Source organism: Castor canadensis, chromosome 8 (assembly GCF_047511655.1).
Source record: "Castor canadensis chromosome 8, mCasCan1.hap1v2, whole genome shotgun sequence".
Taxonomy (NCBI): Eukaryota; Metazoa; Chordata; class Mammalia; order Rodentia; family Castoridae; genus Castor; species Castor canadensis.
This window is the reverse complement of record NC_133393.1, coordinates 154701001-154725043: the sequence shown is the minus strand read 5'-3', so window position 1 is coordinate 154725043 and position 24043 is coordinate 154701001. Positions and strand designations below refer to the sequence as shown.

The 24043-nt window shown below is 41.9% G+C and overlaps 1 protein-coding gene across 1 annotated transcript in view; it reads right to left on the bottom strand.

The window, feature by feature from the left end:
• The window catches only part of Atxn10 (ataxin 10), a 134312-nt gene that overhangs the window by 20457 nt on the left and 89812 nt on the right, over nucleotides 1–24043 (bottom strand). The window contains exon 10 of the mRNA XM_020184612.2: nucleotides 5805–5868. Coding sequence (XP_020040201.1) covers nucleotides 5805–5868 — 64 coding nt within the window. The remainder of the gene's footprint in view (nucleotides 1–5804; nucleotides 5869–24043) is intronic.

The window sequence follows — 24043 nt, the reverse complement described above, 5'->3', positions numbered from 1 at the left end:
ACGTTAGGAAGTGGCACAATCTGAGTCTTGGTCTGTCTGGTCTGGAAGAGGAAGAGGGAGAGGGAAAGGAATAAAGGAACAAAAAGAAAAGGGGGGAAAAAAACCCCAGAAAACAAACCAGTTTGGTTTTCATTTACCCCTGTCCTCACCCGATACCCCCAATAAAAACAATGTATATAAAGAAAAACCCACATCAAGGACAACTGATCAAAACGCAGATCAAAAGAAAATGAAAGAAAAACATCACAAATAAAGTTCAGCTGTTTCTATTTGGAAACAACAACAAAAAATCCCACTTGCCACAATAAACTGACAAATAAGAAATTGACTCTGTGGTAGTAGAGCTGGAATTTTCCGATGGCATTGGCTACTCTGTCATTACTGCGGGTGACCCAAAAGTGAGTGGGGTGATAGAACGGCTGGGCACTGGCTGGGCTCATGTCCCCAACACAGGGGTATCCAGGGCAGGACTCCAGGATTAGGTTCCCCCCGAGCCACGACCTATCCCTGAAAGTGGAAATCCCTATAAAGCTGCCACCAAGTAGAACAGAAACCCTTCCAAATTTGTCTCCAGCCCAAGGGAGTGTCAGGCATTAGTCTGCGCTGACAAGCTACCCTGACATTCCTGATTACTGGTGCTGAGAAGGCAGACATCTTTCACAGTCCTGTCCAGAGGATTCCATGGATGGCTGTCCAAAGGAACTTCAGGCCAACCACCATCCATGGACAATGCTCATGGGCAAGATAAGGTCAGTTTATCCAGAGGGATCAGAGAATGGTGAAGCACATCCAAGTGTGTTTTTAAAAATCTACTGCTTTTTAACAGAAAATATTAAAACTCAAGTTCAATAAAGACTTGGCTGGTGGCCAGGCATGGTGGTGCACAAGTGTAATCCCAGCTACTCAGGAAGCGGAGGCAGAAGGATTGAGAGTTTGAGGTCAGTCGGGGCAAAGTTAGGGAGACTCTACTTCAAATACAAAATACAAACTAAAGGGCTGGGAGCATGGCTCAAGTGGTAATGGGCTTGCCTGGCATGCATAAGGAGGCCCTGGGTTCAATCTCCAGTACAGTAAAAAACAAAACCAAACCCCCACTTGGCTAGAATCAGTTACTGGAAGAATGGATTAAACCAAACAAATCTGGGCTGGGATGTAGCTCGGTGGTACAGCGCTTGCCTAGCATGCATGAGGCCCTGGGTTCGATCCCAGCACCAAAAAAAAAAAACCTCTCCCCAAACCAAACAAATCTGAACTAATACTATGGCCAACCGCAGAAACTTCACTAAACAATGAACATGTATGGGAGCAATCTCCATGGAGTATAGAACTACCCCGCACCTAAGTCACCAGACACACACATGCATGTGTGTCAAGGTTAAAGATGAATGGCAACAACTATTATATATCAAAAATCATGCCACAGAGCTGAAAAACACAGAAACGAACAAAAGTTAAAATTAACAGCAAGGAATAAACTGATACAACACATTAATGAGTTTGAAGATTCAGTGTTGCACCTCAATTCTCTGCAAATTCATTTTACTCAATATAATTTCAGTGAGTAACTCAGTAGTTATGGGAGTTTTAAATTGTTTTTGTTGGTGGCAATTCTGTGTGTGTGCACCTGAGTGTGAAATGTGTGGCAGTTTCATGAGCTGATGTTAAAAACATACTTTAACAAAAATAGTCACAATACTCTTAAAGCAGCAGTAACAAGTTGGAAGGACTTGCATGGCTGACAGAAATGTTGGAAAGCTATAGTAACTAAGACTGTGGCACTGGTGCAGATTTATATAAATATAGCAGCGGAAAAGAGAGCCCCAGTGAGTGGGGGCGTACTACTGTAAACCCAGCATGCAGGAAGCTGAAACGGGAATTATCAATTTAAGGCCAGCCTTGGCTACATAGCAAGACCCTGTCACAAAAACAAACAAACAAAACTCCCAGAAAAAAAAAAGAGAGAGTTCAAAACAGACCAAAACTTGTAACAAATATTTGATTCATGATAAAAGTGGAACTCTAGGGCAAAAAAGCATGTTCTATTCAATAACTAGGGCACATGTCTACATAGAAAAAAACAGGAATAGGCCTCTAGGTCACATCACACAGAAAAATCAACTTCAGCTGGGCATAGTGGTCCATACCTATAACCCCAACACTTGGGAGGCAGAGAGGCAAGAAGACTGCAAGCTCAAGGCCAGCCTGAGTTACAAAGTGAGACCCTGTCTCACTAGCCCCCTCCCAAAAAATCAAAACTTCAAATGAATGGCAAATGTAGGTGGGGTGGCTCATTCCTGTAATCCTGGCTACTTGGCGGTGGAGACTGGGAGGAATGCAACTCAAGGCAGCCCAGGCAAAAAGTTCTTGGGATCCCCACTTCAACCAATAGCTGGGTGTCACAGTGTGTGCCTGCCAGCTACCCAGGAAGACAAAAAGTGAGACCGTATGCCAAAAATAAGCAAAAAGGGCTTGGGGAGTGGCTCAAGTGGTAGAGTGCTACACAGCAAGGCCCTAAGTTCAAATCTCAGTACTGCCAAGAAGAAAAAAAAAAAGCAAATTTGCATTAAAAATAGGATCATCATAGGGAAACAATTCTTAAACAAGTTATGCATACAAAAAAAAACCCAAAATATTAACAACCATAAAGGAAAAGTGGTAAATTAAACTGCAACAACATCTGTCATTCAAAATAAAGAGAATGGCAAAGAGAAGACACAGGATAGGAGACAGAAAATATCACCAACATGTGCAGCTGACAAAGAGTTTCTACCAAAATACACTGAAGACTTGTCACAAACAAGTAAGAGAAAACCCAACAGAAAAATGTGCAGAAGGCTTGTCAAGCACACCATGTGTATGTGCGCGCACACACACACACACACACACACACACACACACACACACTTTATGAGATGCTCTGTCTCATTAGTAATGTGGCCAGCAGGAAATGAAATACGTAGTCCTGACTACAGTGGTAGAAACGTGAAGAAGGGAGGTGAAGAGGTGGTGCCCAGGAGCTAAATACTCAGGTCATACATAGTTAGCATCAAAAGTTAATATAACAAGAAACAGCAGCAAAGCATGTTATTTAGATATACAAAAGCAGGGCTGGAGGTATAGCTCAAGTGGTAGAACACCTGCTTTGCAAGTACAAAGACCTGAGTTCAAACCCCAGTCACATACACTCACACACACACACACACACACACACACACACGGACTGGAGTGGATATACAAAAGCAACTACTAGAACCAACAGCTGAGAAAATGAATTAAAAAGCGTGGAGATGCCAATCAAGGTGGTGATGGCTGTAATCCCAGCACTTGGGAGACTGAGGCAAGAGGATTGCCAAGTTCAAGGCTAGTCTGGGCTATTGGTGAGACCTCATCTCAAACAAACAGATGACAATAAAAGGTGTAGAGAGTGGCACCAGAGATCCTGCTTCTCCATTAAATGCTTTTGGCACTTAAAAGTCATGTAAATGCATTATTCTCATGAATAAAAACATCTAAGGAGGAAGCTTGGGAGCAGTAACAGAGAAACAGCATGGGGGGGCCCTGTGTGGCTACACCTACGGCAGGAGGTAGATTTTGTGGTCTGTATCATATTGCTATTTGCTTTGGCACTAGTGAGGCCAGATTTTAATTTACAGTTCATATCTAAAACACAATTATAGCCTCTAGGCTATAATGCATTCTCAATTCTGATCATTCAACCAACACTCTCCTTTTGCTCTGATGTCTCCTCTTATTGCACCTATTGTATGTGATTTTAAAATTTGGTAGGCTTGGGTTGGAGGAGTGGCTCAAATAGTAAAGGGCCTGCCTAGCCAGGCTTGAGGCTCTGAGTCCAAACCCCAGTACCACCAAAAACAAAATAAAATAAAATCTGATAGGTTTAATAAATAAAACTCCAAAGAATTATCAAATACAGACAACACTAAACACACTTGCAATAATCTATCTTTTCTTAACGAGTCACTTAAGTGGTCACTAATAACCACTATAAAAGCCAGTTATCTATATGGATGCCCACGTGCCTTTTAAAAATGAGTACTTTCTCAACTGCATGAAAATGTTAATATGGTGTTGCTGCATGTGTTCCTCTCCTCCCAGTGACTACTGAGGAGGCAATACTGGAGAGTGTAAGAACTGGGCGCTCACAAGGTTAAGCTCCAGTGACCTGCAGGGTAAGTCAATGAGGTTCTCACATTTCCTCGTCTACAAAATGGGGACCACATCTGGTTAATGGTGCTGTCATGGTGTAACACAATAAAGAAAAAATGGTGAATGCCACACAAGCATCTGGTGAGAGAGTACTGTGAGCATGGCTGCTGAGCTGCACATCTGTACACCCCACAGGCCTGTGTGTCACAGCCTTTTTAGTGATTGGTCCTTGCTCTTCACTGGAATGTAAATTCAGGGAACATAAAAGCAAACTGTGGGAGACTTTTGTTTTCAATACATCATTTTTTTCAATGGGAAACACAACATCTTCAATTACACTTGGCCTGTGTTCCTATAAGTGGAAGCCTTCTTCTTTCTTTTTTCTTTGGGCTAAAAAGTATGCAAATTCTGGTTGGATATGGTGGCTCACAATTGCAATCCTAGCTATTCAGGAAGATCACAGTTTATGGCCTACCTAGGCAAAAAGCAAGACCCTATTTGAAAAGTAACAAAAGCAAAAAGGGCTAGAGGGCTGGGGGTGTGGCTCGAGTGGTAGAGTACTGCCTAATGGTATTGTGAAGCCCTGAGTTCAAATCCCATGACTGATGACAGTTCACTGCCATGTGCCAATCTGTTTTCCCTTTAAGAAGGGTCTTCTGAGGCTCTTGATTTGTCTTCCCCTGACTATCTCATGAGCTATTGTGTTCTTTAAAATAAAAGAGTTACAAATTGCTAATCAGACAAATGAGAGTATCTTTAGCATGAATGCTAAGCATGTCTCAGGTTACTTACTTTGAAACACATGGCTTTCAAGAGCTCCTTTTCTCTTCTTGGCCGAAGCCCTAGGAGGTGACTCTCAAGGTTCAAAGACCACTCCTCAGTTTTAGGCTGGGTTCCTCATTGCCTCCTATCAGGCCACATACCCCAAGTCTTCCTTCATATGCAAAAGCACAAGGCCATGCAGTGACCAGGGCTAAGATCAGAACTGAATCTGGCTCTCACTTAAAGTGAAATGGTCAGTTTTCAGTTCAAACCAAAAGAGGCTGCACCCACACCCAGGGTACTCACCCGTACTAGATTTGTTTCATATAGCACAACTACTCCAGAGAGGATGGCCTCTCTCAGTGCCAACAGCAGAAGGTCATAGGGCACAGTCCTTGAAAAATGGGGACAGAAAGTCACTGAAATGTATCTTCCTAGCGCTAGGGAGCCAGGGTGCTCCTGCGTTCCTCTGTGTCTCATGTTCCACTGTTAAAGCAGTTCTTCCAACTGACTCCATACTCAGAATTTCCATAGGGAAAATATGTAAAATTTTTCATATCCACTCCAAGGACCACATACACACTTCAGAAAAGTGACAATGATAACATGCAGCACAAGCGCCTCGGATGAACTGACTCTGCTCTGTGTTTTAGTGATAGGCTGGTTTGGGATGTCCTACCCACCTTAAAAGATTAGCTCATTACACCAAAAAGATTTTAGAAATGATATCCCAGCATCACAACTTGGAGAAAATGGTTCAGTTCTTAGAATCAAGCGAACAAGACAGACAGACAGCTATATACTGAATGAACAACAGCAAGAGACATGAAGGCCCCCAGTGTGAACCGGAGCACGGGGCTCACATGCAAGGATACAGGGGTTGCTGTCATCTATGTTGCAGCTGTCAAGGATCAAGGGAATGCCGTCTAGCTCATTCACCTGTAGAGAAAGAAAGTGGACAGCCAGGTCAGGATCAGACAGCACAGATGACTCGTCTCTCCTCCTTTACCTCCTTAGTGCTACAACATTGTACAATTATATAAAACATCTAGGTCTACACAGAGATATTTAAATACACAGTGTCAAGCTAAATTGATAGTACGTTTACTTTTCATCCTTCCTCAGAAATGTTGGGGCAATAAGTAGCCATCTAAAACAGGATAAAAGTAGATCACTTCCTAACATGTTTTCTGGGAAAGACTCCAAACCAATTCGAGCTCTGACTTTAATCAATTAAAAAAAACAAAACAAAACACACCACTACTAGAGAACAAGCACAAATTCCTTTTGTAGGCTTAAAATAAGAAAAGGTTTCCTGGTTACCTATCACCCCAGCTATTTGGGAGGCAGAAATCAGAAGGATCACAATTCAAGGCTAACCCTGGTAGAAAACACATGACCCTACATGAAAAATAACTAAAGCAAAACCAGGCTGGGGGCATGGCTCAAGTCTACAGTGCCTGTCTAGCAAGTATGAGGCCCTAAGTTCAAACTCCACTTCTCACCTGAAAAAAAAAGGAAAAATCTAGAAAAACAGGGGAAAGGTTTTAAAATTTGACTGCATTAAAAAAAAAAAAAAAGAAAGAAAACTGAGAAATTTATTTGTAAGGTTTCCCAGATTTGTAAGATATTTACAAAGGATTAATATTTTAATTATAAAAACTGAAGCAGGGCTGGGGTGAAGCTCAGTGGTACATACAGCACATGCATGAGCACAAGTGAGGTCCTACATGTGATTTGCAGGACAACATTTTTAAATGTGCAAAATAACCAGTAATCACTACACAGAAATACAGAGACTACAAATGCATCCAGGTGTATCATTTATGACTTTGGAATAGTGTATGTTTTATATAATTTTTTAAAAATGAATTTAAAATTATAAAAGCTAAAAACAGAAACAAAAGTCAAATAGCATGTAACATGAAGAAAAATGATTTCACAGAACTGATAGTGTTTTGGCTTTACATCCCCAGTGAAACAGAGATCCTATGGTCACAGAGAACTGCAGGGAAATCTAAATGCATCTAGTCATCTAAGAATTTGTAATAATATTAGTACTGTTATTTTGAACTATTACATTTGGTTTAAAGCAAATGAGTAACTAGTGTCATTAGCAACCAAGATTTTCACCCTAAAATAGAAGCATGGAATAAGTTAATCTTACATCTGAATTAGAAATATTAGTATGAACCCATGGCATAGTTTGCTCTTTCCAAAAAAAAAAAAAATATATATATATATGCTTGCCTAGCTTTGTTTATTAAAAAAGCCTAAAAGCAAAGAAGTCCCATGTAACCATCACTCCTAGTCTGAACACAGCCCCAGTGTATTCCAGAAGATTCTGAAGATAGACTTGCTGGGAGTCACTATTATTGATGGTTTTCAGTTTCACAAAGGCCTGTGAGAAGAGAATAATTAGAGGGTAAATAAATTAGGGGGTAATCATTTAAATTACTGGAGGTGGGATGAGAAGTGAAGTATCATTTGGTAGACACCTAGCATGTAACAGGCAGTCATAGATACTTTCATGATTTCATTTACTTCTGACAATGCAAAGGTATCACTGGTCTCATTGTACAGACAGTTTCAAAGCTCAGAAGTTAGCACCTTCCTAAGGTTACTTATCTAGAAAGGGTAACCAAAGTGAGGTCTGGAGACCCCTGACAATTCATAGAACTGACACTAAGAGGATGGGCTGAGAACTCTGCAGGCAATCCAACATACCATGTTTGTTCAATTTTCGATTTTATTATAAGTTAGGCTTGATTCATCATTTTATATTATGTTTTATAAAAGTACTGGTCCAGGATATCCTGGAGGGAAGGAGAGCTCATTTGTCAGCATAGATGGTGTGTGAAGCAGGCAAGGTGGTCTTAAGCGTTCTATGGTCAAGTTGGGAGTGGCCCCACCTGAGAGGGTACCCAAAGATTCCAGAAGCAGCAGCCCTTGTGGTCCAACCTCTCCTCCAGCAACCTACCACACACCTGGTAGTGGGGTGGGTGCTTACAACAGACTCCTTATGGAGGAAGGAAGACGATATGGACAATGTGGTCAGACCATGTGAGACCCAGAAGAGGCAAGGGCCTTGTGGCAGGCAGAGAGGAAGAACATCAGCCTGTCTTCAGGCTTGCTGTGAGAGCGGCACTCAGACCCTTCCGGATCACAGGTTTGTCTGCATACAGGCTAAGGCTGGGTTTTGGCTCTTGTTTTGGTTTAGAAAGGGACAACCAACAGCTGGGGCTCACAGGCAAGGACTCCCTGGAGAGGGGACGGTACACTCCAGAGAAGATAAGAGGAATGTCCACAGACAAACAGCAGGGGCTGTTGGGCTTTGGCAGGGAAGGGGGAAGGGAGAGAAAGCAGGATGCTGGCATTCAGGAGCTGAGAGGCAGTGGGATTGGAAGCCAAAGTCTGGTCAAGAGCCTGGCCCTGGGCAAGTCATGAAGCCTTGGAATACTTAGCTTCCATCTGTAAAATGGGGATGACAGGGCATTCTTCAAAGGGTGACCAAGCTATGGAACTGCTAACGCCATCTGGTAAGCACAGAGACTGTTCAGTGAAGGGCACCATGCAAATGCAGCAAGGCTGTCATGCTGCTAGCTGACTGCAGCAAAGAGCTCAAGCTTCCGGAAGTCCAGTGAAAAAGGATGCCTTCCTCAGGGCCAAAGACACACACTTCCTCTCAGCATGGTGCTAAACTGCAAATTGCTTCTCCAACACCAGTGTTTTTGGAAAGTGACAAGTAAAAGTATTCAGGGTTTATTATTCAATGCAAGAAAAACACCTCACTTATGTTAGGGTGACCAAAAGGGAAGCCATGTTAGGACTGGACCCCTCACCCTTGTAGGCAGCTTACTGGAAGCACCCCATCACTTACTGGAAGAACTACACCTGGCCTCAAGGAAATGACAAACTTACCTTGTTGAGCCAAGCAACCAATCTACCTAATTGCCACTTATCTCCTCTAGCTTCCCCTAGTAATTGTTAACCTCTGAAAAATTTTCCCGGCCTGGTAAACTTGCCCTCCCCTATATCTACTCCAAGTTCATAAGCAGCAGTGGGGTTCTAGCTTTGGCTAGAAGGAACCCCATTCCTGAATAAACCCTGTGCCAGTGTTTGAACTGTCTCCCGTCTATCTATTCTGTGCCTCTTTCAGTCTATAACAACTTCATCAAGGAAAAACAAAGGTAGCATTCTAAATATGCTAAGTGGTTAAGATTTTCTTTGATGGAAATAAAATTACATGCTGAATACTGACATGTAAACAGGCAATACAAGTAAATTAAAGACTTCTTAAAAATCATGGCTACACTGGAGCTGCGGGTGAACAGAGGGAATGCGCTCCTGGATAAACATCTTCCGCACAGGGATTGCAATTGCGAAAAGATACACAGAAACTTTTTATAGACATTCATTGACTACAACTCAAATGGCCCATTCTAGATGCAATGACAAATACATAATTATACACTTAAGAATGAGCACAGGTTAAGGTCACTGGAAACACCTTGAGGAGGGGAGCTGACAATGCAATGTTATTACAGAGCTCAGTTTATTGCTGCAGCTACATGTGTAGAGCTAATGTCTGGGGCAGGGGAGAACAATTAGGAAATTAACGAGTTTTCTTCTGTTAGCACTCCATAAAACAAGGAAGTTGTTTGTTTCTTTTCCTGACATGTTGGGAACTGATTATAGACCCATAATAAGTGAGTCACAAGTTGTAGTTCACCTGGAGGAGCCAAGCTCAGTCAACGCTTTCCTTTCACATGATAATGATGCTCGACAAGACTGTAAGCCTGGCTTACACAAACCAACATTTAGCCTCTGGAAATGGGACAGGCAGAGGGCAGCGAGCTATTTCGCTTACTTTCTATTCCACAGGAGCCAGAAATACCAGACAGCACATTAGGTAAAGCACACAGGCCTGGCCCTGAGAGGAAGCTCCTTTGGAAAACTGTATTGGGCTGGTAGAAAACAGCACCTCAATTATTCTGGCTGTGTTCCTATCGGTGGTGAATATAAAAATACAAAACCTAAAGAAAGGCAAGAGCACACACAGTTCCAAGGTGGGACAGAATCTCCTCTGGTCAGGTCTCTGTGGTGTCTGGTGAAAACGTATTCGTAACATAGCTCCTCAAAACACACAGACAGAGTTGGGCGCATGGCTCACACCTGTAATCCAGATACTTGATAGGTGGAGATCAGGATTGTGGTTCAAGGCCAGTCTGGGCAAAAAGTTAGTGAGACTCCAATTATGCCATAGAGAATGAACAAGAAACAGTAATGCTCAGACAAGTTTTCCATCTAGGGGTACTGCCATCCTGGGGCAAGCTGAGAGCTCAGAAACCTGAGATGAAGGAAACCCTGTAGGAGATGCAGGAAACCCAGCCTTCTGAAGGGACTCTTACCATCACTCCCAGAGGGGAATTCTAGCCCAGCCTTTCAGCCCTGTGACCTTCAGTGAGTAGGTTTTCTTAGGCTGTCACCACCTTACTGCACTCTAGTGTGATTCACAACAGGAAGCACTTGGTATGGCACCTAGCACACCAAGAGAACAGCCTTTACTCTGGCTGGCTTTTGCCTTACACGGTGATTCCAAGTCTTGCACAATTACAGTGCCTCACATGCTGTGCTGCACTTTTTATCCATGGTGTTTTGTGCAGCTCAGCACTGGGCATTTTGTGGCTGAGCCGCTACTTCTGTCCCCTGTGCCAGGAGACAATGAATGTGACTCCAGGAGCAACCATAGAGGAGGCAGCCTGCATTGTACAGACACTCCTCCAACAAGAGTTCAGATCACACGTCTAGGCCAGTGATTCTCAACCTTGGCTAAACACTGGCATCATACAGGAGCTTCGAGAATGTGCCATGTGGTGTTCCCAACCCCAGAACACATGCACCCGAGTCTCTTGACACAGACGTCTTAAGACCAGTCCACAGGTGTGTGCAACATGCAGCTGAGATGAGATCGCCTCCTCTAGCCAAGCCAACGAGAACCCGCTGAGCCAGGGTCTGTAGCCTTGCCACAGCCCCACAAGAACTCAAGCTCTGCCCTCCATACCACCCTTCCCGGTGCTGTTTTCTGCACTTCTAAAATGCAATGTGCTGAGCTGTAACTTAGATCCAGTACAGTAGACCTGCTATCTGCAGGTCTATGGTTCCCAGGAGACCACATGTGACAAAAAACCCGCACATGCTCAGCGTGCAGAGTTCAGTGCCAAACTGCAGATGCTGGATTCACTTTCCCAGCATCACCACCCAACTTCTGCTAACAACATGCCACCTTTCAACAAATCTCAAAATTTTACTTAATCACTTCAGTTAAGCACATTCATTTTTATCTGGTTTTCTGGGCACCATCTGCTTTTTGAGAAGCAGGTATTCATAAAATCAAGGGCAGGAAACACACCGCAGATCAGACTACAATTTAAACCCAACCAATAATAATGCTGAGAGCACCTCCACATCAACCCAGCTGTGTGATGTGCACATGGTAATTTAAATTTCTGTTTGATATTTCTTTTGATTTTTTTATGACCATGCTTGGTCAAAACCACATGGAATAATCTGCAATAAGGCAGGCTTCCTGTATTGACACCACATCTGTGTGACACAGACACGTCAAGATAAAGAACACTTCTGCCGCCCCTCCCAACTGCCCATGCACCTGTACACTCAACCTGCAGTGCTCATATTCCAGCCGTCTGTCACCACAGGTATGTTTATTGGTCCTATAGTACAATACAAATGAAGTCATATCAAAAGAAGTCTTTTTTCAGTGTTTCTGACATTCATCAATCTTGTTACATGTATCACTAGTCTGCTTCTTTTTATTTCTGATTACTAACATACCACCATTTGCTTGTCCATCGTAAGGTAGTGAGCGAGTGGTTTGTTTCTAGTTTTATCTGTTGTGAACAGAGGCACTATAAGCACCTGCAGCCAGGTCTTTTCATGGACATGTTTTCATTCTCTTGGATCAACACCTAAGGATGGAATTGCTAGGTCTTATGTTAAGTGTATGTTCCACTTTGTAAGAGCAGCTGATTACTTTTCAAAGAGGTTGTACCATCTTACATTCCCTCCAACAGTGTATTTGAGCCATTCCAGATCCTTACCAAAACTTGGCACTGTCAATCTTTTTAGGTGGCATCAATTGTGGTCTCAAGTTGCATCTTCCAAATGACTAATAAGGTAGAGAAGAATCTTTTCATATGCTTATAGGCCATTCCTCTGTCTTCTTTAGTGTTATTCAAATTATTTTGTCCATTGTATTAACTAGCTTGTTGTCTTCTTACTGGGTTGTTTGTTTACACATTCTGCATGCAAGTTCTGTTCCAGATGTACATATGACAAATAGTTTCTTCCAGATAGTTGATTGCCTTCTCATTTCTTAACAGTATATTTCAAAGAGCATAGTTTTTAATTTAAATGAGAAAAAAACTTACCTTCCCCACACGCAGCATTAGTGCTTTTTGTGTCCTAAAAACTCATGATCTATCCCAACATATTCGCAATGTTTTCCTCTGCAAGTTTTATAGTTCTAGCTTTTATATTTCCAGTTTAAATCAATTGTTTGAGTTTGGTAGAGGGTCAAGCTTTCTTTTCCCATAAGGATATAAAATTATCCTGGTACCATTTATTGAAAATAATTTTTTTCTTCATTTGGTCTATTTCTGAACTCTCTATTCTTTTTCACTGATACTCCTATCTATGGTTATACCATAGTTTTAATTAGCTTTATAATACGTCATGAAAGAAAAATCCCTCAACTTTGCTCCACTATTTTTCAAAATTGTCTGGGCTACTGGGCACCAGCAGCTCACACCTGTAATCTCAGGAGGTAGAGATCAGGAGGATCGAGGTTCAAAGCCTGCCGGCAAATAGTTCACGAGACCTTGTCTCAAAAAACCCTTCACAAAAAATAGGGCTACACACACACAGTCTGGGCTACACACAACACACACACACACAACACACACACACACACAACACACACACAACACACACACACACACACACACACACACACACACACAGAGTCTGGGCTATTGTTGAAAGGGTTAGCAGAGTTGGTTCTTTCCAAGAGCCATGAGAGAATTCGTTCTTTGGCTTATAGATCTCTGCCTTCACCTTCACATGGTGCTGGCTCTGTTAATGAAGACGGCAGTCATGACAGGTTAGAGGCCCATCCTATTTCAGCATGACCTCCACTTAGCTAATTACATCTGTAACTACTTCCAAATGAGATCACATACATTACACTTGAATGCGAAACTTATAGCAGCCTATGGATGAGGGAGAAGGCTACACAATCAACCCATGACAGCTATTTAGGTCTTCTGCATTTCTCAATAAAATTTAAAGCCAGTTTGTCAATTTTTGCCAAAAACCAGCTTCCTGAAATTTTGACAGTGTTCACTCCACAGATCAATTTGTGGAAAAGTGGTATCTTTACAACACTGAATTATCCTTCATTAAATCTTAGCTTCTCTCAGTGATATTTTATAACCTTCAGAGTCTTACATACATAAATATTTGTCCTTAAACATTTCATGTTTTATGATGGTATTTTAAGTGGTATTTTCATTATTTTTACTAATTATTTTTGCTACTTTTGTACAACAAATTAATTTGTGTATGTGTGTATATCCTGAGACCATTGAAATTCACTTCTCATGACAACTTTCTTGAACATTCCTTAACACACACGATCACCTTGTTTATGAATGGAGGTAGGTTTACAGTCTTACTTCTTCCTGGGTTCCTTTGGTTTTCTTGGCTCCACAGGCTACTCAGCTCCTTCAGCAGACTGTTAACTAAAGTAGTAAGGGCAAATACTCTGGCCTTGCCCCTAAGGTTTGGGAAAAGCACTCAGGTTTCCATCATAAAGTATGAAGTTAGCTACTGAAATGTTTCATAGCTGGCTTTTATTAAGATGAATAAGTTCCTTTATACTGCTAGTTTGCTGCAAATTTTATCATGGGCATTGAATTTTGTGTAGTGCTTTCCCTCCACTGACATAGCCCTGGGTTTTCTCATCTCCTATCAGGTAAATGTGAGGGAATTAAAGTGTTCAGTTTACTGATGTGAAACCGACAGCCATGGCAGGGGTAACCATCATTATTCACAATGCATTATCTTACATAATGCAAGATTTAATTTGTTAGTATTTTCAAAAGACTTTTGTTCTTGTGTTCATGAGGGCATGAGGAATGTTACACTGTAATTTGTTTGCTTGGTAAGGTTTTTATCTGGATTTGGTAACAGTAATTGGTGGCTTCATACAGTTAAGTTAGAAAGTGTTTTCTCTCCTTTCATTTGAAAGAGAAAAACTGAGTATTCTTTCTTTCTTAAATGCTTGATAGACTTCACTATTGTAACCATATATGCCTAGAGATTTTGTTGTAGGAAAGTTTTTAATCACAAGTTCATTCATATTTTAAAATATGAATGCACATATTTTAAAAAATGTATGCACATTTCTGATTATCCTTTGTTCAGTTTTTATACTTAACTCAGTTTATCTTACAAGGAAACTGTTCATATCATCTAATTTGTCAAAACTATATACAATCTCCCCTTACTGCTTTTACCTTGTCTGTAATATCTGCATTCAGTCCTGATACAGATTATTCACTTTTCTTTTTTTTAGACAGGTAGAAAGACTTACCAGTTGTATTGTGCACTATTTTTCTATATTCTGTGTTTTCTATTCCAACACAGAAATCCCTTCTTATTTGTACTATTTCTTTTCTGTCATTTTTAATTTGCTTATCAAAAGTTGGAAACTCCATCTCACAAATTTAAGATATAATTATTTTCATAGTATTTTCCAATTTCCACATGGTTTTTGACTTATTGATAAGTATATTGCTTAATTTCCTGATATATTTTGAGAATTACACTCCTGAAGAAAAAGATACTTCATTACTACTGACTTCTAATTTTTTGTAGTCAGAGGATATGCTGCACAGTTTCAAATCTCTTCAGTTTCCTGAGCTTTTTTAATGGCCCAAGCATACAATAAAGCAATAAGGTTGAATTAGCTGAAGCAGTTTTGCTTTGGTTTTCTGGGCAGTTCTACCTGTTCAGCACATAAGGCTTCTTCAGAGAAGGGGAAGTATTTCAGCATCTACTGAGGTAGTAACATGGCTGGTCTTACAAACCCTAGGAGAGAAAGAGGCTTGGTGTAGGCTCACTGCAATTACTTATACAAAGAAGAGCAGGATCCAAGAACTCCCTGAGAAGGTTGCTACCAAATGACATTTGCTGCCAAATGTCAGAGGCTGGCAGGAACCCAGGTAAAGCAAAAACAAGGCTCTGCACTGGCCCTCCTTCCCTCAAATTTTGTAGACTTCCTGTACTGATCTGGATTTGGCAATAAATGCTAATGGCTGGTTTCTAGGGTCATCCTTCTGCAGGGGTAACTACCAGAGAACTGAGAATTGGCTTGCTTCCTGACTTTTGGGTGGGGAGGGAAGTGTTTTGATAATCTCGTGCCCTAAAAACTTTTTTAATTTTAAAAGTGAGGCATAACAGAAGTCTGGTATTGGATGTTCCTAAAAAAGCCTAACACATTCCAGGTGGAGACAGGCCAGGCTGCAGCTGTGAAAAGATGCTGATCCTTTCTCTGCAGGCATTAAGAGGCCCTTCAGCCAGGAATAATGGTACATGCCTGTAATCCCATCACCTAGGAGGCTTGGGTAGGAGACTGGTAAATTTGAGGCTATCCAGGGTTATACCATGAGACACACACACACAATTAAAAAAAAACTGAACAACTTCTCCAACTTGGGTTGAGCAAAGTTAGAAACCATGCAAAATATATTTTGAGCTTAATTTCTTTGTATTTTAACACATATGGGCAAGAGAATTTGATTTTAATGCCTCTGGACTGCAAATTAAAAATGAACGTAACCTCTAGATTTTAATACCTTCCTGGGAATTTGATAATGAGATAGAATTAATATTCAAAGGTGGAGTGTCTCCTGTGGGCATTTATTTTATTATTACAATGAAGTTAGGCCTTTCACTGGAGGATCTCAGTATGGAACAAATTTTCTGCTTTAAGGTCAAAGTGACTTTGAAGTTAATTAGATATGTGTGTTGCTCTGACCCATTTAAAAGTCTTTTGAGGGCAAAATCTCCACTCCTCACCAGTGGTCGTGGAGAAAGAAGAGGAGGCGGCTGGTAGTGGCAGAGCAGCCGCACAGTGGAGGAAGGATTGGTCCCAGACAAACTAAGCTTCTCTCCAAAGGAAGGACAACCCCGTGCCCTCAGGTGACCAAAGGTGAAGTCCAAAACCACAGTGGAAGAGCACCAGCAACACAACAAAGAATGCCACCTGGGTTAGGAGATGGTTCTCCTCCTTACGCTGGAGAGGGCAGTCACTGACGCAGTATTCTCCAGGTCCTTCACTGACTTCCTACAGCAGTGACAATCAGACCAGTGGATCTGGATGAGGAAGTCCATGATACACAACGCAGCTGTTTGCTTCTCTAACTATCATTAGAATCTGAGGCTTTCAATTACAAGAACCATGTGTATTCACTCATGCACCCCTTGCCTCAGATGTTCAATAACTATTTGCTGAAATACACACACACATATGGAGATAAAATATTTCTTATAACTGATTCCACCCATGCATCTACCCCACCTTTCCATCCATTTAAGTTCCAACAAAACACCTAAAAAACAGTATGCATGGAGTGAAACGGGAGTAAGACTTATTTACACTCTATCACTCCTATGAAAGAAGTAAACAGATGGTCTACTAGAGCGTGACTGGGAGGTTCTGTTTAGATGCACAGGCAGAAACCTTCTCTATAAAATAGTGATGCCTGCACTGAGACTGACCATTGAGAATGACCCAGCCATGAAGATGGATCAGACTCACCAAGACCTTGGGGAAGAACCTTTAAGACAGAGGAAGTCAGAGCCCAGAAACTGAAGCATCAAGAGGTGAGCCAATCTGAGTCCCAGAACTGACAATCAGCTTCCCTTCATACAGGGAGCCATGAGCAATGGCAGAAGGGCTCAGAGCAGAAGGTAGGAGTCAAATCCTTCAGAGCAGCCAAGTCATCACCAGAGAATTTGTTCTTCTGAAATGCAAACGCATGGGCCCCATCCCAGTCCTTTAGAATTAGGAACATATGTTCTTAGGACCCTGTGAGATAACTAGGATGCAGAAAGTGGTTCTCAAACCTTATTGATACTCTAAATCTATCCATAAACTGAACACCTGTGGCTCACATCTGTAATCCTAGATACTAGAGGCAGAGATCAGGAGGATCACAGTTTGAGGCCAGCCCAAGCAAATACCTGAGAAGACCCTATCTTGAAAATAAAAACCTACCAATGTCTCATGCCTCTGTCCTCATCTCAGTAACTTAATCTAAGTATCAGGAGGGATGATTCTGGCATATATTATATGTGTATACATGTATTATGTGTGTACTTTAAAAGCTCCCCCCGGTGATACAGGTGCACAGCAGGGCAAAATACAAAGTCATGGAAATCAGGAAAATAAACATTTCTAAGTATAGAGTAAGCACTGAATATTTTTTACAGGTGAGTGAGATAATCCAATTTAGTTCCCCTTACCCTTCAAACAGGAGCAGGACACTATGTAGTCCAGGCTGTCCTTGAACTTGTCATCTTCCTGCCTCAGCCTCCTCAGTGCTGAAACCATCCTGCCTGATCTGCAACCTACATTTTTAAAATTCTTAATGAACTGAGTGGAAACAAGCAAGTGTGGCACCCAGAAGGCCTTTGAAGCCCTGGACCACTATTGTAGCAGAGAGAAGGAAGGCACAGGCTGAGGATCAGAGGCAACTGCTGTGCTGGGCTGCATGGCCAGTGCCACCTACCAAGATGGGAGAAGAGCTCTGCAGGTGAGGACATCAAGAACACATCTTGGGGTGGGAGCATGGCTCCCATGGGGATAGCACCTGTCTACCTAGCAAGCGCAAAGGCCCTAAATTCACACCCTAATTCTACCAAAAACCCAAACAACAACAAAACCCTCACATCTTTCTAAACAATATGTGAAATTTCAAATAAAAAACTGAAAGCTTTATTTTTAAAAGGTGTATACTATCCCATAACTAGAAGCTACCATAATTTACTGACCTAGTCCCCTTTTCAGGACACTTCCATCATTTCTAAATTTTCACCAATGATGTAGTGACATTCGTACATTCGGTTTTTTTAACCTCTTAACTGATTACATCCGTTGGTCAAATTCTCCCAAAGAATTACTTAATCAAAAAGTGTAAGTGTCTTTTAATCTCTGTGATGCATACTGTGCCCCTTAAATGGCTCTACTATTTTCCTGTACTACCCCTAGAACTGCTTACTTCACTCTGTGCTTACTGACAATATAAAAATTTTTCCCCAACTGCTTTATAGGGACAGAATGTTATTTGGGGGATGAGGATGTAGCTTGGTGGTTGAGCACTTGCCTAGCTTGCACAGGCCCTGCGTTGGATCCCCAGAGACACCCCCAAAAAATTAAAAACAAAAGCCATTGTGAGGCCAAGCACTTAAAAAAAAAGAACACTAAAAAGTTAAGTGTGTACAAGCTACTCATATTATAGCAGGTATCCTCAAAAAGACAAGAATTCAGGAAGGAGAATGATACTGCAATTCCACAGTAAACTCGGGGGTCTTAAAGCAGTGTTCTAAAAGTTTTCCTATAAAACAAAGCAGCTTTCCATGAATGGTAACAGCTGAGCTCTGTGCCCACCCAGGACAAGGAACAACTATGAATGCTTGGTTTAAACAATGAATAAAATCAGATAGATTTGTTGTTGATCTGGGGTTTGAACTCAGGGCCTTGTGCTTGCTAGGTAGGCCTCCACCACTTGAGCCATGTCCCTAGCTCTTTTTGCTTTAGTTTGTGTGTGTGTGTGTGACACTGGGGTGTGAACTCAGGGATTCACTCTTCCAAAGCAGGCACTCTACTGCTTGAGTCACTCCTCCAGTCTATTTTTGTTCTTTTTTTTGGGGTGGGGGTGGGGGAGGGATGAGGTCTCAAAAACTATTTGCCCTTGCTAGCCTCGAGCTGTTATCCCCCTGATCTCAGCCTCCCAAGTAGCTAGGATTACAGGTGTAAATCACTACTCCTGGTTCCCAAGCCTTTATTTTTAGGTGGTGAATCTCAAGGTTTTTTTAACTGTCCAGGGCTGGCCTCAGATCTTGATTCTCCCACCTACCGCATAGCTGGTATGACACGTGTGCACCACCACACCTAACTTATTGGTTGAGACGGGACATCCTTAATGGTTTCCCCAAGCTGACCTCAAACTGTGATCCTCCTGATCTTTGCCTCCTAAGTAGATGGGATTATAGAAGTGAGCCATGGTCCTCAGCAAAGTCAGCTAAGTTTTTAAGAAGCTGACTTCTAAATTCAAAACAGGAAAAACAAATGCAAACATGTAATTTTGAAACTCAGTAAGTATTTAGTGAATGAAAATGAAATCAGTGCATACCTATATAATTTGTCGGCTTCTACGCTAATCAACTGCAAATCAACCAAAACCCTTAGGGCTAGAGGTCAGAAAGGATTTGCAAGTGACATGGAATGTAAAGCACCCCAGTGGGAAGTCTCTTGAGTTCAAGCTCTCTGCTGCCCTGAGCTTCTGCCTAACAAGGAGCACTGGCAGGAGTCTATGCAGGACCCAGGGGCAAGAAGGTGAGCTTGGCATTGTCACCTGCAATCACATGACCTCAGGTGACAATCAGACATAAAAGCTCCACTGCAACCAGAGGGTGTCATTTTAGTAAATGGTGAGACAACAAAGGCTAGCACATCGTGTGGCTTCAAGGAAGTGTCAAAATGCTAGGTCCTGTTATCATTTTTATTTCTCCTTCTACTTGCAGTTAAAGCATTTCTGCTACATCCTTTATAAGAGCTTAAACCAGCTGAGTCACAGAACAAAGCATAAGCACAGGTTAGGTTTTCCATGACTGTCATTTCTTTTTTCTTTTTTTGGGGGGCGGGGGGGGAGAGGTAGTGCTGCAGTGTGAACCCAGGGCTTTGAGCTTGTGATACAAAAGTTCTATGCTTGAACTGTGCCTCCAGCCCTTGTCAATTCTTTAAGACAGTTTAATTAAGCAAAATGTCAAAAGCAGACCAGTGAAGAATTTAAAGACCAACTGAAAGACCTCTGTTTTGAATCAAGAAACAAATTTCTCTAATGTACCAGTGTATACCACATAAAACTCCACTCCACCTAGGAGCCTCCTGATAGCATCACAAGACATGACTCGAGAAAGCAGTAATATGAAAGGGATCAAGTACCATGGCAGTGGCAGAGAAAACATGCAGCTCTGAGAAGCTGTTTTGGTACATCTGTGCTAACATGCACAGCTACATTTAGAACAAAAATAACCCATACAGCACGTTTTTAAAAACATGCATACCCTCTACTTAGGGTGCAATTCCCACTCATAATGCATCATCTACAATGCCACACTTCAGTACCTGAGCAAACAGAATTCTGTCCTAAACATATTTATCTTTACTTTTAACCCACAGACAGGAATCTCAACTGCCTATTATGATGAGCTCTTTGTCACTGGTAAACAAGGCCTTAAAGCATGCTGATCAACTTGCCTGTGGTGGTAAGACTCCCTGGGAGCCCAAGTTTCCAGCCAGAGTAACAGATATGGGTCCTACTCTATGTGTCCTCTGGGAACAGCAAGCAGTGAAGCTTGGGAAAACCAATCTCACGTCCTTTCTCCCCTGCCTGCCATCTGCATTGCCTGGCAGGCTGGCACAGATGCCTGAGAGGGGTCAGATGGAAACCCACCGTCAGTGGGGACAGAATGAGCCAAGAGAGATACTTGGAGTGCAGGTGACAACAGGAGACTAGGTTTATGAATAAGAAGACACATTTCAGAAACTTTGTTAGCTCTCTTAAGAAATGAGGAATGGGAGAGGGAAAATAAACATGTGCCAAGAGCTTCTTGTGTGCCAGACATCTCACATGCAAATAGTTGGTATTTACGTGGCTTTACAAGGCAGGAATTAACATTCCTATTTGACAGATAAAGAAAATGAGACTTGTAGGGTTAACTTGTTCACAGCCATAGAGCTTAGTGAGTGCTAAAGCCTAGATCTATTTAATCAAAAATGTATACATTTAAAAAAATAGTCCCACCTCAATTCTAGGAGAGTATTTCCAGTCTTCAAAGAGAATAGCTAAAACAATGTAATTGTGCTGGGAAACATCAACGTATACAGCTGAGAATGCAAAGGATGGAGAGGGGATAAGGTGGCCAGTGAGAGCCCTGGCCTGGGGTGTGGTGGGCCTTTGCCTGGGAACAGTCAAGAACTGGAGGGCAGGTGAGTCATCAGCCTCCACGGACCCAGGAAGAGACTTCAAGTATCAAACTCTTCAGCCCTGGCATTTGTCCAGTGCCCTAGGAATTTCAGCTTCAGCATAACATGAAAGTGACATAGTATTTTGGGTTCTTTTTCCATCACTAATTTGTGTGTGCCAATATTGGAAACACAGAAATTTTTTATCTATTCATAACAAACATTTAAAAGAAAGTTACTTTGTGGCAAACTTTGTACTGGGGACTAAAGGGTAAATTAGCCATATACATTGCTCTTACAAAAATCAGGATAGGGATGGGGTAGGGATAAGGGAGAGAGAAATCCCTAGGCACAAGCAAAAGCCACCAACACCCAGCCCTGGACAAAAACATGAAATGCATAGGAATGTAGAGATAAACACCTAACCCAGTCACAGCAGACTTAATCATGGTGGGGGGGGGGGCGGGCAGAAGGGTCTTGAATGCCAAGCTTACAAGTTACTACATTGTCTGAATGTAACAGTAATTTTACAGGCTTATGTGTCAGAAAAGAACACATATATACTGTACTTTAGATTTCAACTACTAAATGCACAAATCTGTAGTGTACGGAGTGTATAAGCTTGCCCTATGTATATATGTACATATATACATAGGTGTAACCTGTGCCCACACTAAGGTAGAAAACACCCAGGTACCCAGAAGCTTCCTTTCCTGGTGTCCTGTGGGTGACAAGCTCCTAGTTACTATTACTGTAACCTCCATTATCTTGGCTTACTTTGGCTTCTTCTGGGGTTTTGGATAAACAGGCATACAGTAGGCACTCTCTCACGCCTGGTTTCTTTCAAAAGCTACCACTATTGGGAATATGGCTAAAATTAGGCTATTACCTCTTTCTGAGCTGCCCCTTTGGTGAGAAAGGGTAGGATTTGCTCGGAGGCTTTCTGTGTCTGCACACATTGGTGTTTCTGGATGACTGTTTCTGTAACATCCAGCCTGAGAAAATCCCATGCCCAACTTCTATTGGTTGGGATGGGAGTCTTACAAACTTTTTACCAGGAGCTACAATCCTCCTAAGAACCTGGGATTACAGACATGAACCACTACACACAGCTTCAACCAGTGATTTTTTAAAGAGTACACTACTAATTCCTAAATATCTTAAGCATGAACGTTCCAGAAGATGGCATGTTTTCAAGTACACTACAAATGACAGTTTTCGTACTTTCAAAAAGTATGTATGAATTCTACTGCATCTTTGTTGTAACAGACCACACGCTACAAGACTTCAGGACCTAGTTTTCATATCTGTTCCTGTAATGCACAAGGCAATCTGGAATTGGTTCTTTCGTATCATATATGCTTTTGGGTAAAACTTCTCATAGATGGTTATTTGCCAAGAAGAAAGTGTTTTAAGAAAAAGGGTACTATACAGGGCCTGGCATGGTGGTTCACACTTAGAAGGCAGAGGAGGATAGGGGTTTGAGGACAGTCTGGGCAGATAGCAAGACCCTATCTCAAAAACAAGCTGGGTGGGGTGCAGCATACCTGCAATCCTAGCTACTCTAAAGGCAGAGGAAGGGGGATCATGGTCCAATGCCAGACCAAGCAAAGTTAATGAGAACCTAAGTGAAAAACAAACTAAAAACAAAAGGGCTAGAAATGTTGCTCAAGTAGCACTTTGTGTGAGGGGAGGGGAGGGACTGCAAAACCGCCACAGAAAAATGACAGAAATGCCCTCTGGGGACCTGAAGTCACCATCTGTGTTCATGCCTAGTCTTGCTCCCAGCTGTGGAGGTTTCTCTCCTTAGAAAACAACAAAGCCCCTTCTTTCCAGTCCATTCCTTGTCTGAATTTTATTCTGGAATCTTAGTCACAAGTGGAAAGTGCCAAGGGTGACTACATGGTCCAAGAAAATTATATCTCCACTTACAGATAGGAATTATGAAAGGAAGCAAAAGAGGCTGATCATTCCCCTACTGGCCAACAGTAGGCATTCTGCATACTGAAAAGCAGGAAGAACCAAAGTGTCTGCTTGCTAGGTAGAAGTGACAATTTCTTGAAGGAGAGAAAAAAACAATTCAAAGCTTTGGGGATCTGGTCAGAGAGCTCTCCAATGTGTGGTCACACATTACATAAGCAGAGCTAGAAAAGACTGGAAAACCTTGGTTCAAACTCCTTTCTTTACAAACAAAGTAGCAAGAATATCTTCCCCTAGTCATACTTCTACATCCTAACACTATTCATTTCACTCACCAGCATACTTCCTACCTCCACCAGAGAAACTGAGTACTGAGATGTAGAACACTCAGGTCCTAGGACCTCATACAAAGATCAATTTAATTAGAATATTAACATTTAGTATATACAAATAAGCTACTTATTAGTTTCATAATTTCAAATATCAGTTTTCTTTCTTAAAACATAATCACAAGTGGTCAGGCATGGTAGCTCAAGCTACTCAGCAGATGGGACTAGGATGGTCAAAGGTAAAAGTCAGCCCAAACTAAAGTTTACAACACCCCACTCAATAAAAACGCTGAGCATGGTGACATGCACCTGTTATCCCAGCTATACTCGAGGCATAAAAAAGAGGATTATAGTTCAGGCCGACCTGGGCAAAAAAATCGAAGACCCTACCTGGAAAATAACTAAAGCAAAAAGGGCTAGGTATGTGCCTCATATAGTAGAGCACCTGCCTAGCAGGCAGCAGATCCTGAGATCAAACTGCAGGACCACCACCAATGACAGTATTAATAACAACCATCACTACTTCAAA